The 14555-nt window shown below is 32.8% G+C and overlaps 2 protein-coding genes across 2 annotated transcripts; one reads left to right on the top strand and one right to left on the bottom strand.

Annotated features, from left to right (window-relative positions):
• Positions 1-248: 248 nt before the first annotated feature.
• On the bottom strand, positions 249-2941 carry LOC114757571 (hexose carrier protein HEX6-like). Its single transcript, XM_028946644.1, has 3 exons — positions 2812-2941; positions 2040-2362; positions 249-1325 (listed from the first exon to the last, which is right to left on the bottom strand). Exons 1-3 carry the CDS (start codon positions 2939-2941, stop codon positions 249-251), a joined length of 1530 nt encoding a protein of 509 aa, XP_028802477.1.
• A 3080-nt stretch (positions 2942-6021) lies between these two features.
• Positions 6022-13941, top strand: LOC114757570 (protein NDR1-like). Its single transcript, XM_028946643.1, is given in 3 exon segments — positions 6022-6031; positions 12895-12957; positions 13211-13941. Coding segments are annotated over 3 exon segments (804 nt in total).
• Positions 13942-14555: the final 614 nt, after the last annotated feature.

Below are 14555 nucleotides of genomic sequence, written 5' to 3'. Positions count from 1 at the left end.
AAAAAAAAAAACAAAAAGAAAAAAAACAAAAAAAAAAAAGAAGTAAAAAAAAATTCAATTCCAATAAGACTTGGAGTACAAGGAATCATTTTGGGATAAGTTTGGGGGAGTGTTTAGCTTCTTGGTAGAAAATTTTGTATGACAAAGAGGGGAGACTGCACTTGGTCAGTTATCTCAAGATATTTGAATTCTGTCTTTTCTTTCATTATAACAAAACAGCCAAAAAAAACTTGGATCGAGACTTTTCATCAGAGACCACTCTCTTGTTCTCTCTTCTCAATCCCTTCATCCATCATTCTCTTCCAAAACCAGTGTTCACGCCACACCTTCTCCATCTGTTCGATCGGCATATTCTTGGTCTCTGGCAGGAAATAGTGCACAAACACACTCATCACCAGCACCCAACCCCCAAAGAAGAAGAAAATCCCAGACTTGAAGTAGCATAGCATGGTCAGAATTTTCTGAGCAACAATGAAAGTGAAGAGAAAGCTCACTGCCACCGTGATGCTTTGCCCAGCCGATCGAATCTCCAATGGAAAAATCTCGCTCGGTACTAACCACCCCAATGGCCCCCATGACCATCCAAATCCAGCAACATATATGCATATCATCACCAAAACCAAGTAAGCATACCCTTTGTTCAATCCCCCATTATCTTTCAGATAAGCTGCCATTATCCCTCCTACTATACTCTGAGATGCTAACATCTGAATGCCTCCTATTGCAAACAAGGTTCTCCGGCCAAATTTGTCGACAAGAAGCATTGATATGAAGGTCGAGCCGGTGCCTACAATGCCAGTCATGGCAGCAGACAAGAGTGAAGCACTTACACCTAACCCTAGTGTTCTAAAAAGCAGAGGGGCGTAGAAGGCCATGACATTGATCCCTGTCACTTGCTGGAAAAAGGGTATTGCTACTGCCATTACAAGTTGAGGCCTGTATTTTCGTTTCAGGATAAGCTTGAAAGAGTGATCAGTGTTTTTTGATGTTGAACTTGCTTTGATGAGACCATCAAGCTCAGTTTGAACATCATTGGTTCCTCGAATTCGTTGAAGTATTAACTCTGCCTTTTGGTGATCTTTACTGCGTTGGATTAGGCTATTGGGAGTTTCTGGGAGGAAAAGTGCACCTGGTGTGAGGATCAAGGCTGGCACTCCTGCCATGGCTAGTGAGATACGCCAACCCCATCCACCTTTGATCTTCTCTGTGCCATAGTTGATAAAATCAGCACACAAAAATCCAATTCCAATGCTAAGTTGGAACCCGTTGTTGATTGCACCTCTTAGTCTTGGTGGCGCCATTTCTGAGAGATACAGAGAAACTGACTGCAGAGCAAACATTACAATAATTTCTCAGCATGGGAAAATGGTCGGTGTTAGGTGGTAGCCAAATCTACTAAATCCTAAGAAAGCATGAGAACTACAAATGACTCTTCGCTGTGGTTGAGGATTGAGCAACTTTGTCGTTTAAACTAAGCTGTTGAGGTTTTGTGGATGTGTAATTATCTCCTGGGAAGCATGGAGTTTGCTGCTACTGGAATTTTCTAAGTTGACATGATACATCAAAAGAAACAGTTTACTCTAATCTGAGCAAGAACTAGGAGAAATCAGTCACAAGGGATGGCATAGTAGAGGGAAATGAGGATGCAGAAAGTCTTAATGTAAGCACGTGTCCCTCATATGCCCCAAAAAATTAAAAGGCGAGAATTTTATTTTATCTCCTTGAATTAAACCTGATTATTTAAATTGGGTAAATGTAAAAATAATTTCTTGTTTTATTTACTCTGTTATGGGTACCGGTCCTGCCATTGTCATTTATTTTGGGGGGGGGGGTCTTGATCTTCTTCTTTAAAGGGTCGAGATTGCAATTTAGCATAGTAGTGTTACTTCAAAAAAGAGCAGAAAAATCGAATTCGGGTTTAAATGAACTTAAAATGCAACAGTACTCATCCCTTTGGAGTAAAATCAACGACATTTCTAATTAAACAAGTAAAAGGAGCCTGCTTCATCAATCTTCACAATTTCGCAATAAAACCTTACCTGGTTTGCAAAGCCAACCCCAACACCTAGCAAAAGGCGACCAAGAATGAGCATATAGACATTAAAAGCTGCACCCCCAAAGGCTGCACCAGCAAGAAACGCAGCAGCTCCTGCAGTAATGGAAGGCTTTCTTCCAAAAGCTCTGGTGATATACGAAGCTATGAAGGAAGTAAGCAGCCCAGCCACATAGAGCGATGAAGTGAATGTTGTCAGTAGTTGACTGTCAAATATGCAGTAGTTGCTCACTTCTGTGTCCTCCTTCTTCTTCTTGTATATCTCTGGGAAGAACTTCACCAGAAATGGCTCCATTGAAGTCACCCCACCTTCAGATTCATTCCTTTTAGTTCATCAAAGCAGCCATATATTGTGACATTGGTAACAGATTCATGAGTTTTACCTATTCACCGGGGGACTCACTAAGGTTAAGACAATTTCAGTGACACCTCACATTAGCACGAAGCCTTGAACCAACACTTGTTGAGGGCATGAGTTGAGTCTTTATTGGATTAGCTTTTAAAAAAAAAATGTTGGATTAGCTTTTTCTTTTTTAAAAAAAAAATGTTCATGAAGGATTCAATACTATTAGGTCAGATATAAACAATATTATGTCTAATTAGGGGTAGCTCTCATAACTTGATTTTTCACACACGACTCAAATATTGGACCTTGTCTGAGGAGAACCGAACTCTTTTCATTCAAAATCACTGTTAGTCTTATCGGACTAACCTTTGTTGAAAAGATTTAAGGTTTCTATCTAAAGCAAGAAACTCACCTGATATGCCAATGTCATATCCGAAGATGACACCTCCCATGGCAGCCATCATGCAAGATAAGACAACGAACAAGGTTATCTTGCCATTGTTGTGTTCACTTCCGTTTGTTACAGCAAAGCTCAGAGCCATCAGATTTTTTCCCTTGAGCTTAACAGGGTAAGTAGAAACTGAGGAAGATAGAGCAGTAGGCTAATGTCATAGAACAGCAGGATTAGTCTTTGCTGGATCTGAGGATAAGATCATCACCATTTGGGTTGGAAATTAAACAATTTCTGACAGTATCCTGGTGGTTTGAATTTTCAATACAAGCAACGTTGTGTTTCGTTGACCTGAATGTTATTTTGTCTTTTTTTCCTCTAATAACGTAATTGGCTTACTTTTCAATACAAGATTTGATTGATTGATAAGAGTTCTGTTTGATGACTCAAATTCTACTACTGTATTACCAAATCTCTTTGATTCACTGAATATATGTATTTATTTCCTTGTTTATGGGATGAATTAAGGAAACGTGTATCGTATTATTTAATGATCAAGATATGTTTGAGTATTACTTTTGAAAATTAATTGACGATTTTTAAAAATTTATGCAGTTTATGGATAAGAGGAGGGGTCTGTACGTGCATCTTTCTTCATAATTTTTTGGAACAAATTACTCACTCTGTTCCTTTTTATATAAGAGTTTTTCAACCACTAAAAAAATTTGTTAAAATATGCTAAAAACTCATTAAATATGTAAAAAAATTTCATGATATATATATATTCTAAAACTGTCACTTAATTATTTTATGAATTCATTTTCCCCATAGTTATCCTCATTTCCAAAGCAAAGTATATTTTTGGAAAAAAGATAATTGACATTTGAGAAAATTCGTGCATGATCTTTTGTTTAGGCCCAAAAAAACTTGCTGAGACTTCTAAAAAGGGATAGGAAGGGTAATGAATTTTGGATTCCGTATTAATATTCTACGTCCATAAGAGATAACATTTCAATAATACCTTCTCTTGTCTTTAATATAAGAGCTAATTTGACTTTCAATTTGATTCTAAATATAAAACCCCAATTTACTTTGTTTCTTAGATTTATCTATTTTTTAAAGATAGTCTTTATATCTTGGAGGCTATAGATGTACTTAATAAAAATTAGATAATAATGGCCATTGTTTAATTAGATGATCGTACACTCAAATTAAATTGATCAAAGTTTCTACGTTTGCCGACCTATTAAAGAAGGTTATTGGAAAAATATATATATACTGTACATTTTCTCTCATCTATTTTCTTTATTTTATTTACGGGGATAAAATTGAAAAAAATTATTAATTACTACCCTATAAATGATTTATATTTAAGAACTAAAGTTGTCAAATGGCGAACAAGACATCGAGTATAGAAGAAAGAATTTCCCAATAACCCCCAATAAAAAATAAAAAGATGAAAAAAAAGCTAAAAATTATTTTAGTTTTTGAAAATACTACCTGCAGTGCTTAATATTTTACTAATTAAAAATGGCAGGCATGATGAAATAATAATTCGTAAAATGTGCAGAAGGAGGAGGGGGAAGAAAAGCAACCCGAGCTACATACCTATCCGTTGTTGTCCCCTTTGAAAATAAAACAAAATATCTAGGGTAAACATTGGAATTCGTTAGAGACATCTGATTGTAGCCAATTTTTAGTATTGCACTGCAATGTATAATTATACACATATATATATATATATATCCATTTCAAACGAACTGAGTAAGTGAGACAAATATTGTAATTATAAATTACTAAATTATAATTAACGTATACTAAATATATTGGTTTCTCCATAAAGTTGTCACTTTTACCGCAGGTTGTCAAATTGTCCACCGTTGGGGGTACCAGATCCAAAAAAATATTTTAAGAAATATTCTTTTAAATCAAAATTTATATTCAAATAAATTTTATTTATTAATTTTTCCTTCATCACATTAAATGTCTAATTTTGGATAAAATTATTTTGAATAATATAAGATTTTTCTGTTTTTCCTTAATTTCATTTTTTATTTTTTTAAATATTTATTTGTTTATTTTTTTTTATCACATTGGGATAGAAATCTAAGTAATTTAGATAACACAGGAATGACAAATTTTTAATTAATTCAATAAATATGTTATTGACTAAAAGTCTTTAATAAATGTTTGAAGCAAAAATGTGTTTAAAATTTTTGAATTATACATTTAAATAATTTATATTATCTCTAAAGCTTAAATCATTTATATTATATCATAAAAAAATATGGGTTTGAAATATATAGTCTTAGCCGTTCAAATAAACTTAAAAATTAAGTTTCAATAAATGCGATCTCAAAAGTATATATAAATTTTATAATATAACCAAAATTATTAAATGTTATAACATATGATATTTAAAAGTTTGAAATTATATGTATTTGATATTTTTTTGGTAAATATAAATTTTTAAATCATTCTTATCTTAAATAGATATATTTTGGACAAAACAAGATTTTGAGAGTCAAACTTAATAGCCTGCTATATATACAAATAAAATCTCGGAGGTTTATATGGTATATATTTTAATTTTAAATAAGGTTTGTATACCGTTTCAAAATAAAATGGAGGCTTATGTAATTTAGATAAAATAGAGGAGTTTCAATGTATTTTACTCATTTCATTAATTATCATAGCCATGAATTTTATATGAGTTAAGGTTTCATCAGCTGAAATATTTTTCTAGCTACACCCATAATATAATATACTTTAAGATACTAAATACACTTAAAAAAAAAAACTCAAAGTGCAGAATGAATCGCTAAATAGTTTAAAATGCCGGGCTATAATTTGTTTGTTTAAATAATATATTATACTATATCGATTGAAAACCACATTTTTAACCAGGAAAGATTTGTCTAGATCCTAACAAAAGCAATTTTAAAAAATATTTTTATATAAATTGAGATAAAATTAATATCATATATTTACTCTGTATACTGTAAAATAATTTTTAAAATTATGATTTTATTTTCACCCAAATATTTAATTATCAAAACAAAAGGTTGAAGTGCGTCACCGTCACTGACCAACTTATCTTCTGTTTTTTTACTCGCAGAACTTGTTTCAGAGTACCCAAAAAAAAAACATTCAAAATAAAATAGTTTTGTCTTATATATGTGTGAGAAAGAATTGGCGAGAGACTTATTGAAGAGAAAATTGTTTAAAAAAATGGTTCAAGGTAATTTAAATATGCACGAAAAAAGACTATTGAAAACACTGGTAAAAATGATGGATTAGACAATAACAAGATTTCTCAAAATGAGTAAAATAAGAACGAAGAGAGCTATTATATTATTGTCGTTGATGTCATCGTTTTTGGGTCTGAAAACACATAATATAATAGAAAATAATTTCAGCATCACATTGTTCAACTTGGTTACTTAAGTGCGACAAATGTTGGCAAAAGAACGAAGAAGAAGAAGACTGAAGTGCGACGAACAGCAATTTAGCGTTCATGTATGACGCTCGAGTCCCGAGAAACAATACAGGTCACGATAATTTAGTTAACATAAAGTTCATCTTTCATATATATAACCATCTAAAATCATAGCCATATGCTTGTTCTTTTTAAAATATAAATTTGGTTTACAAAACCACGAAACTTTCTTGCGAATTCCCAAGCAACAGTCTAAAGGACCCTAGAAATATTTAGAATATTGAGGAACACGCTGTGATGAGTGACAAAACTAAAGGCACCTTCGCATGTTTCTGTGGTCATATCTAAATCCAATGTAAATCTACCTACCCTCTTATATTTTGCTAGTTATATCCCCAAAACTGAATGATTTGATAACTAAGAAGATGTGCTGTGGTTAAATTATCTGACATTCAAACCATGGATATAATATTTGAAATTTTCTAACTACTTAATGAACATCGGAATTTGTTAAAGGCGTGAAGTTCAATATTGTATTAAAACATGTCTGTCATATCCTCAATTTTTTAGCCTAGAAAGTCAAGAATAAGCATGAATTAAGTAGGACACTAAGACCAGTTGAGTAGAGCTCTCAGAAATATAGAGTAAAGATAAAATTATTTGCAAAAACTAAATAACAAATTAAAAGTTTTTTTCTAGATCTAGAGTATAAATATTTTTAAATACAATGGGAGAGTTTCAATGGCCAAAATGAAAGGGGTTAGAGACTAAATATAAAAGAAGCAATCATACCTTGACAAATCATATAATGATTAAAAGTTAAGGGAACTTAAATAAATATTATGAAATGATGGACCTATAATTTATTTTTTGAGACCCTTGAGATGTTTGAAGAAGGCTGCATGAATGACGAGTCATATAGGGTTAAAACTGCAATCTCTGAAAGGTGAATCTTAATTGTAATTATGAAAAATTTACCCAATAATTCAGGAATAATAGGAAGAAGATTCCTAAGTGGAAGATTGAAAGGGACCTCAAAGACAAGACTTGGTAAAGAATATAGGAAAATTATGAAAAGTAATTGTAGTTACCAAAAAAGTAATAATCATTATTAAAGTGGATAAATGGCAAGATTAGCAAATAGAATTAGATGCAAGGTCAAAAGTGAGAGATTGAAATTCACCTCAAAGATAATTAAGTGCTTAATAAACGTGAAATTTTCAAGACATATTCTTGAGATCAAAGAGAGTTTGGTGGAAGATTCAACACAATTTGTTTCTCAATATGATAGCTCTCTAGAGCAATGTCATTATCCCTATAAAACTAGGAGGATATGATCTCCTTCGTCCTGACAATACAATCTGTAATTCCCTTCATTTGTTTTTCAGTGTCTTTCCCTACTTCCCTCTTTTCTCTCTTCCTCAATTTCCTGGATGAACTCCTTCACTTGTGAACCAGCTGCGGGAGCTTGACTTCGCTGTCTCTGACGCCGGCAGTCGTTGGGTGAGGGTAGAGATGGACATTGGTCGGAGACTCTCATATAACACCAAGGAGCGCTTCTAGAGCAGAACCTACAGGTAAATTCAAGTCTTCTTCTTCCCTTCACTTTTCTATGTATCCCCTTCAGTATTCCTCATAGTTTGGATTTTGCTTTTTATTTTAGTGTATTTCATTGTTCTGTAGTGGATTTTCCTTTTTTGAAATTCTTCACAAAATAGACCGAATGTTTATGTATTTCACTGTCAGGTGTTCATCACCCATCCTGAGAGCTTATGATTTTGTATTGGAAGAGGTAATGAGGTATCACAAATGTTAAAATTCGAAAGTTTTGCAAGTCAGGCATTTATGTTGCTTCTTGCTACTACTGGAATTTAATTCTTATTGTTGATTATTTATTTCTGCACCTGCTGTTCCCAATCATCATGGAAAGAAAATGTATCATTGAAGACGCACGTCAAGTGTTTGAGAAAACGACCAATAGAGATTCAGTAGTAGTGAAGCAGAGGACACATGAGATGTTAATTAATTAACGCCTGACTTGCTACTAGTTAAAAGGTAGATTTCAGATGCGCACCAAGTGTTTGAGGAAGAAGGTATCCTTATTGTATGCTTATATACATGCATGTATATAATTTTTTTAGTAAATATATATTTATATGTATATGTATATATTGATTATTGATATAAATGTATTAGCAAGTTAAGGCATTGACCTCCACGATAAATATATGTGCTATGATTGACTCCCCTGAATATAGAGATCTAAAATTATTCCTCAGAAGTAGATATGTGATGTGAAATGATAACATATTTGGTTGGTAATAATATATTAGTTGATTGTATGTGAAATGATAATATATTTGATTGAGATTCAAAGCTTAACAAAGTTCAAACTGAGCAGAGAGGGCTGTTTGAAGCTCCCCTGCGTCCTAGAAAAAGACGCGCGCATACTCACCGATGGTCCAGCTTGGGCTTCAAGTCTCTTCTTTGAAGCTTCTTTTGTTTGTTAAATTTTAAAGTTTTCTTTTTTTCTTTGGGTACTGTCTACTTAATAATATGAAACATTTGGTTAAGCCTTGTAACAAGTTTTGTAACAAGTGTTCCCTCGTGTCAACCTTTAGGTAGTGATGAAGTGAATAACGTTGATTTGCAGTTCGCTATTGTTTTTTGTTATGAAATTATATATGTGCCGTTTTCATTAAAAAAGGGGTCATCCCTCATGTATTAAGCTTTATTTTAAAACTTTCTTATGCCATATTTGGTTATTATGTCCATTTCCATCAGCAATTCTTTTGAATACTAGAGCTGAGTTGGAGTAATTTTCTGTACTTTTTCTGAGTTGAAATAATGTGCTTTCAATTTTTCGTTACCTACTCCATGCTGTGGAAAATTCTATAAGAAGTCAATAGCCTTAATCTATAAGTTATTAATTAGTTTTTGTTTTCTGAGTTAGTGGTTTTATCTATCCACTTCTAATGTTCTCAATTAAATTTATTATGAGTATCCTGTTTGTGTCAAAAAGATGATCATTCATTAATTCTCATATTACTACAATTGAAATATTGAAGTTCTTTCTCTCTGTCAGTCAGCATCCACATATTTTATTAATGTGGTTCATGTTGGTTTACTTTGGAGCCACTATTTGGTGTTTTGTTAATTGGATTTATTCTTGGATTAAGTACCCACAGTACTGTTAGAGCAAAGTTTTGATATCTACGATACAGGGGACAGATGAAGCTCTTGGGCAATATCTGCCATGCAATATGTGGAGTACATAATCACGGTCATTTTTGTTGTTTTGGTTGGTAAATATGCACCACTATTTTGTGGTTCATGTGTCCCATAGAGTTGGTTACTGACCTTTTTACTTTTGGAAATCTCACAGCAGCTTTGCCGTTGAATAAGGAACAAGGAATCTGAACAATGAATTGTTTTTTTACACAATGGTAAAAACTGCTCTTGGCTAGCAATTTTTTATGTTTCTGATAAATCATGCACAACCCACACGCATGATGCAATTCTGACTAAGAAATTGTGCAGGTCTTTTCTTGGGTAACTTATATGAATTATATTTCACAATATATATCTATACATGTGTGTGTGTGTGTGTGTGTGTGTGTGAGAATTTAACTTTCACTCATTTGTAGGTAACTCTTCAAACTGGTTGTGCACCATGGGTGTATTGTTACTCTGTTAAACATAATATCATATCTCACTCATCTTTATATTTCCCAAGATATGCTTGGTGAATAATGTTTACATCAATTATGGTGTTTGAGTTGTTTTGTTTCTTTTTACCTTTCTAAATTTAAGTTTTAAATCCCTGCTAAGTTGGCGTATAAATATGAGCATTGCTAATAGGTTGGTGGCTGTAATATTAGCCTTTTCTCTAGAAACTTTAGAGTAGAAAAATATTTATGTTATTATGCTAAGCTTTGTGGTCATTCCTCTTCCTGTTTTTACTGTTAGTTGTTGGCTTTCTTGATTGTCTGATATATATTTCTAACATTATTTAGTTCCTTATTTCATGTTTATACAGATTTGCAGCAGGACTGGAGATTTAAATTGAGTATGTAGCTAAATCAAGGATCATAGAATTTAACAGGAAAATGATCCTCTATCTTGATTCTTGAGTGAGATCTTGGCCTGCCAACACATTCCAACTCTGTCAAAGCTATGGTGGTTCATAAATTCAGGATTGTGATCACTATGTTTCAAATGATGTGGAGGCACACATTAGTAGGTTTAGGAACTCTAACATGTTATTCTATTGCCCTAAGTATTAAGATAGTATTACATAATATTAGCCTCTTGGAATCCTCGCACCAAACATGTTAACATGCATGTAGATGAATGACATAAGAGTCTCATGATACTGCGAAACCTTCTAATGTTGCTTTAAACCTCAACATTTTTAAATACCAAAAAAAAAAAATTTCAATAACTCATGTAGATGGTTACATGCAGAAGAATGAATATCTATTAGAACCTGCTGACAAAAGGAGGTTGATGTGTATAGCAAACATATGGATCGAGTTAACACCTGAATTGGAAGCAGGAGCTAAGTGAGTGGCTTATCGTCCAGTATCATACGATTATTTATTTCAGATAGTTTTCTATTTTCCATACTTTTTCAAGACTTTCCTACTTTTAGCATTTTTCTTTTTTTATTTTGAAAATTTTATTGATAGAGATTAATGAAGATTTTTTTGGCTGTTTCATGTATATATCAATTGAAATGTGTAAAGAATTCTCTCATTTTAACTTTGTTTTGGTCAAGTAATTTTTGCTATCTAATGTGACAAACACATTTTATATATATATATATATATATATATATATGTTCTTTATATTATACTTTGGCATCTCCGGTGTATCATGGTTTTTTTCCTGTATTCTACATATTTTTCTAAAGTTCAACTGGTTAATTAATTTATCACAATTAATGCTACTAATTGTTCAAATCAAAATGGCAATTTTTTTTTTATGTTCTACTTATGAACCGAGGTTTCGCTAACAAAATTTGATTTTAAGCATATAAAAGTATAAAGCAATTTCAATATTATTATCCATGCATAAAAGTGCATGATAATGCATTAATGTTTTTGTAATATGGATTGAAATGGTAATATTGTTGATCATATATTACTTGAAGTAAACTGATGCACGGGGAGCTGATACTACCTTAAATAAATATTATGAAATGATAGACCTATAAGTTCATTTTTCAGACGCTTGAGACGTTGAAGAAGGCTGCATGAATGACAAGTCATATAGCGTTAAAAGTGTAACTTCTGAAAGTTGAATCTTAATTGTTATTATGAAAAATTTACCCAAAAATTCAGGACAATTAATTGTAATTATGAAAAATTTTGCCCAAAAATTCAGGACAATTATGAAAAGTAATTATAGTCAGCAAAAAAGTAATAATCGTTATTGAAGTGGATAAATGGCAAGATGAGCAAATAGCATTAGACGCAAGGTCAAAAATGGAAGATTTCATTCAACTCAAAGATAATTAAGTGCTTAATAACCTTGAAATTTTCAGGACATATTCTTAAGATCAAACAGAATTTGGTGGAAGATTCAACATAAATCCTTTCATAATACGATGGCTATCTAGAGCAATGTCATTATCACTATAAAAGTAAGCGGATATAAACTCCTAGTACGGGCAATACAATCTATAATTCTCACACACAATAGAACCCAAAAAAAACATTACCATTCTTACAAGGTATTTACAGCCATAAGATACCTAATCATAAGTACTATTCTTCTCACAACTCATTAATATTGCCGCTCACAGCTAATCAACAAACTATTCATCATGTTTAATCCTTACAGCCAATAAAGTCCATGTTTGATATATAGAGCTCTCCACACCAGTTTTCATTTAACTCCTTAGTATATAGTTTCTATTTCCCCTCATGTATTTTCTCGAACAATACTTAAGTCAAGTTTTTCATATTTATTATGCCAAATTTTCCAATACATATATCCATATGTTCTATTTTTAAATATTATCATTAAACCATAAACTTATATTAAAAAATGGGACACATAATCAAAAAATGGGACACATAATCATGTGTGACTGAAAACTTAATATAACAGACATAAAGAACTTGACGTATTTTTAATCTTATGCTTGAGTCTTTAGTTTCTATATATGTCATGTAATATGCCTTCCTGTTTTCATCAAATATCATTTCCCCACATACCCTTCATTTTCATATTCATTTTCAATCACATGTTAATACTTGCACTTTGCTAAAGGTCTCCACTTATACTCACATTAATTTGTTTGAATAAAAGTCAGATATGATTCCAATTTGAGGTTCATATAACGATATGAATTTAGGCTAAAGACAAAATGCTGAGTGATAGAGAAATGGAGATAACATGTGATCAAGTTTTTCCTGACCATTTACACATAATTGAGAGTCTGTGTGTGTGTGTGTGTGTGTGTCTGCAATAGAAAGAGATTCCATTGTTGCCAACGAGAAGGAGATTCCATTAAAAGGTTTACAGTACAAAACGAAAATCGAAGTAAAAAGCAGACAAAATGAAAGAAACAACAAAGCAAACATCGGCAAAACAAAATAAACGGTCCACTATCACGCATCTCTAGTCTATCAGCATTTGAAGATGCATTTTCAAAGAAACTTCTTCAATCCCAATTTTCTGAACATAGCCATCAACATTGATCATGACCATACATCACAGTTCACTTTCATATTAAAAACCTATCTTTCAAGAAAATAAAAATAATGGTGGTTTGAGTATCTCCATAATTTTAATCAATATACTTCTATCAAATTTGAATCACAACCAAGTAGCCTAACCAAAGCATTCAGCTGTAGCAAGCAATCAATAATGTACATAGAATCTAATAAATTAATCGCATTTTTCATTCCCTTGTTAAAATACTCATCATTCACTTTCCTTTACATCTTTGCCACTCACTCACTTAATTAGCTGCTTGCTTCACGCTTCAGGTCGCCGGCCGGAAAATGGCAATGACGAGAGGCGGCGGCTCACTACGAATGACGGTGGGATCTGGCAGAGGAGATCTGTGCGCATGTGGTTTCGGCTTGTTACTCTTTTTAGGATTAACTGCATTTTGCCTTTGGTTAAGCCTGCGACCCAACGAACCCAAGTGCTCCGTCGCAACCTTCATTGTTCCTGAACTGAACAAAACCTCAAATGCAACTACCAACTCCGCCATAATCTTCATGGTCGACTTTGATAATGGAAACAAGGAATCTGGGATTCGATACGACAACGTCAACTTTACTGTCGGTGTTTTTCTTGATCGGAATAGCACCAATCCGATTGGTAGCTCCACCATTGCCGGGTTCTATCAGGGGCGCAAGAAGAATGCGAAGAAGTGGAGCTCTGTTGAAACACATGCCGGAGCACTTAACCGGACGGCGAAGATGAACGGTAAAGCATACTTCCGGGTGAATTTTACGACGTCGGTGAAGTACAAGATCATGTTCTTTTACACAGCACGACACAGATTATGGGGAGGAGTTAATGTAGCCGTTAATGATGCCGGCATGAAAGATGAGAAAGATGATATCAGACTCGGACACTCCCTTCCGGTAATTGTGTCTGGCGCAACCCAGCTGGCGACGGGCTGCTATCTCTTACTTCTGGTTCTGGGTCTTCTTGTCCATTTTGTACCTTTAGGTTTTTTCCTCTAGCATTGTTTTTTTCCCCTTTTTTTTAATTAAAAAAACTATGATTCTGTTTTTGTTTTAGAGAAAGTAATCATGTTTGTTAGGACATTTGACGCAGGTTTGGATTTGGATTCTGAGTCAGTTTACAAGATTTTCTTTCAAAACGTAATTATTGTGGAAGAAGGGCCTCTCCATTTTCGTTCCTCTCTATCTTCTTTCACTTCCCATCTCAATCATTAAATTGTATTTTAAATGGTTCATATGTCATATTTTATAAAATTATGAATAAAATGTTAAATTTAAATAGCAATATTAACAGTTAACATGAGAAGTGAATAGAAATGGGAAAAGGAAGTGGAGACATCCTTTTCCCAATTATAGTTCGGGCCTCTCCAAATTATTTACATATTTTAATTGTAGTTGTTATATTTCTTCCCGGATTTTTTAGAAAAATAATGATTTTTTATTTAGAGCATTCAAAAAACCTACTTCCCCTTAAACGTAGGAGCTGGGAAATGAATTATTTTAATCTTAGATATAATATTTCATTCATTTTTAATCTTCAAAATATATAAGTTTTTTCAAATATCCCTATTAATTACACATAGCAGAAAACTCAACTAACTTCTCACAATAAT

This window comes from Neltuma alba, unplaced genomic scaffold, assembly GCF_004799145.2.
Source record: "Neltuma alba isolate B1F8T4 unplaced genomic scaffold, ASM479914v2 tig00010610_pilon, whole genome shotgun sequence".
NCBI classification, from domain to species: Eukaryota; Viridiplantae; Streptophyta; class Magnoliopsida; order Fabales; family Fabaceae; genus Neltuma; species Neltuma alba.
This window is presented reverse-complemented; position numbering and strand designations above follow the sequence as displayed.

Bases quoted from the DNA above. Each gene is read 5' to 3' on its own strand.
- LOC114757571 (XM_028946644.1), bottom strand. From the start codon at position 2,941: ATGGCTCTGAGCTTTGCTGTAACAAACGGAAGTGAACACAACAATGGC. The intron at 2,363-2,811 runs GTGAGTTTCTTG...ATGAATCTGAAG, and splicing joins ATATGACATTGGCATATCAG to GTGGGGTGACTTCAATGGAG. The intron at 1,326-2,039 runs GTAAGGTTTTAT...TTTGCTCTGCAG, and splicing joins GGGTTGGCTTTGCAAACCAG to TCAGTTTCTCTGTATCTCTC.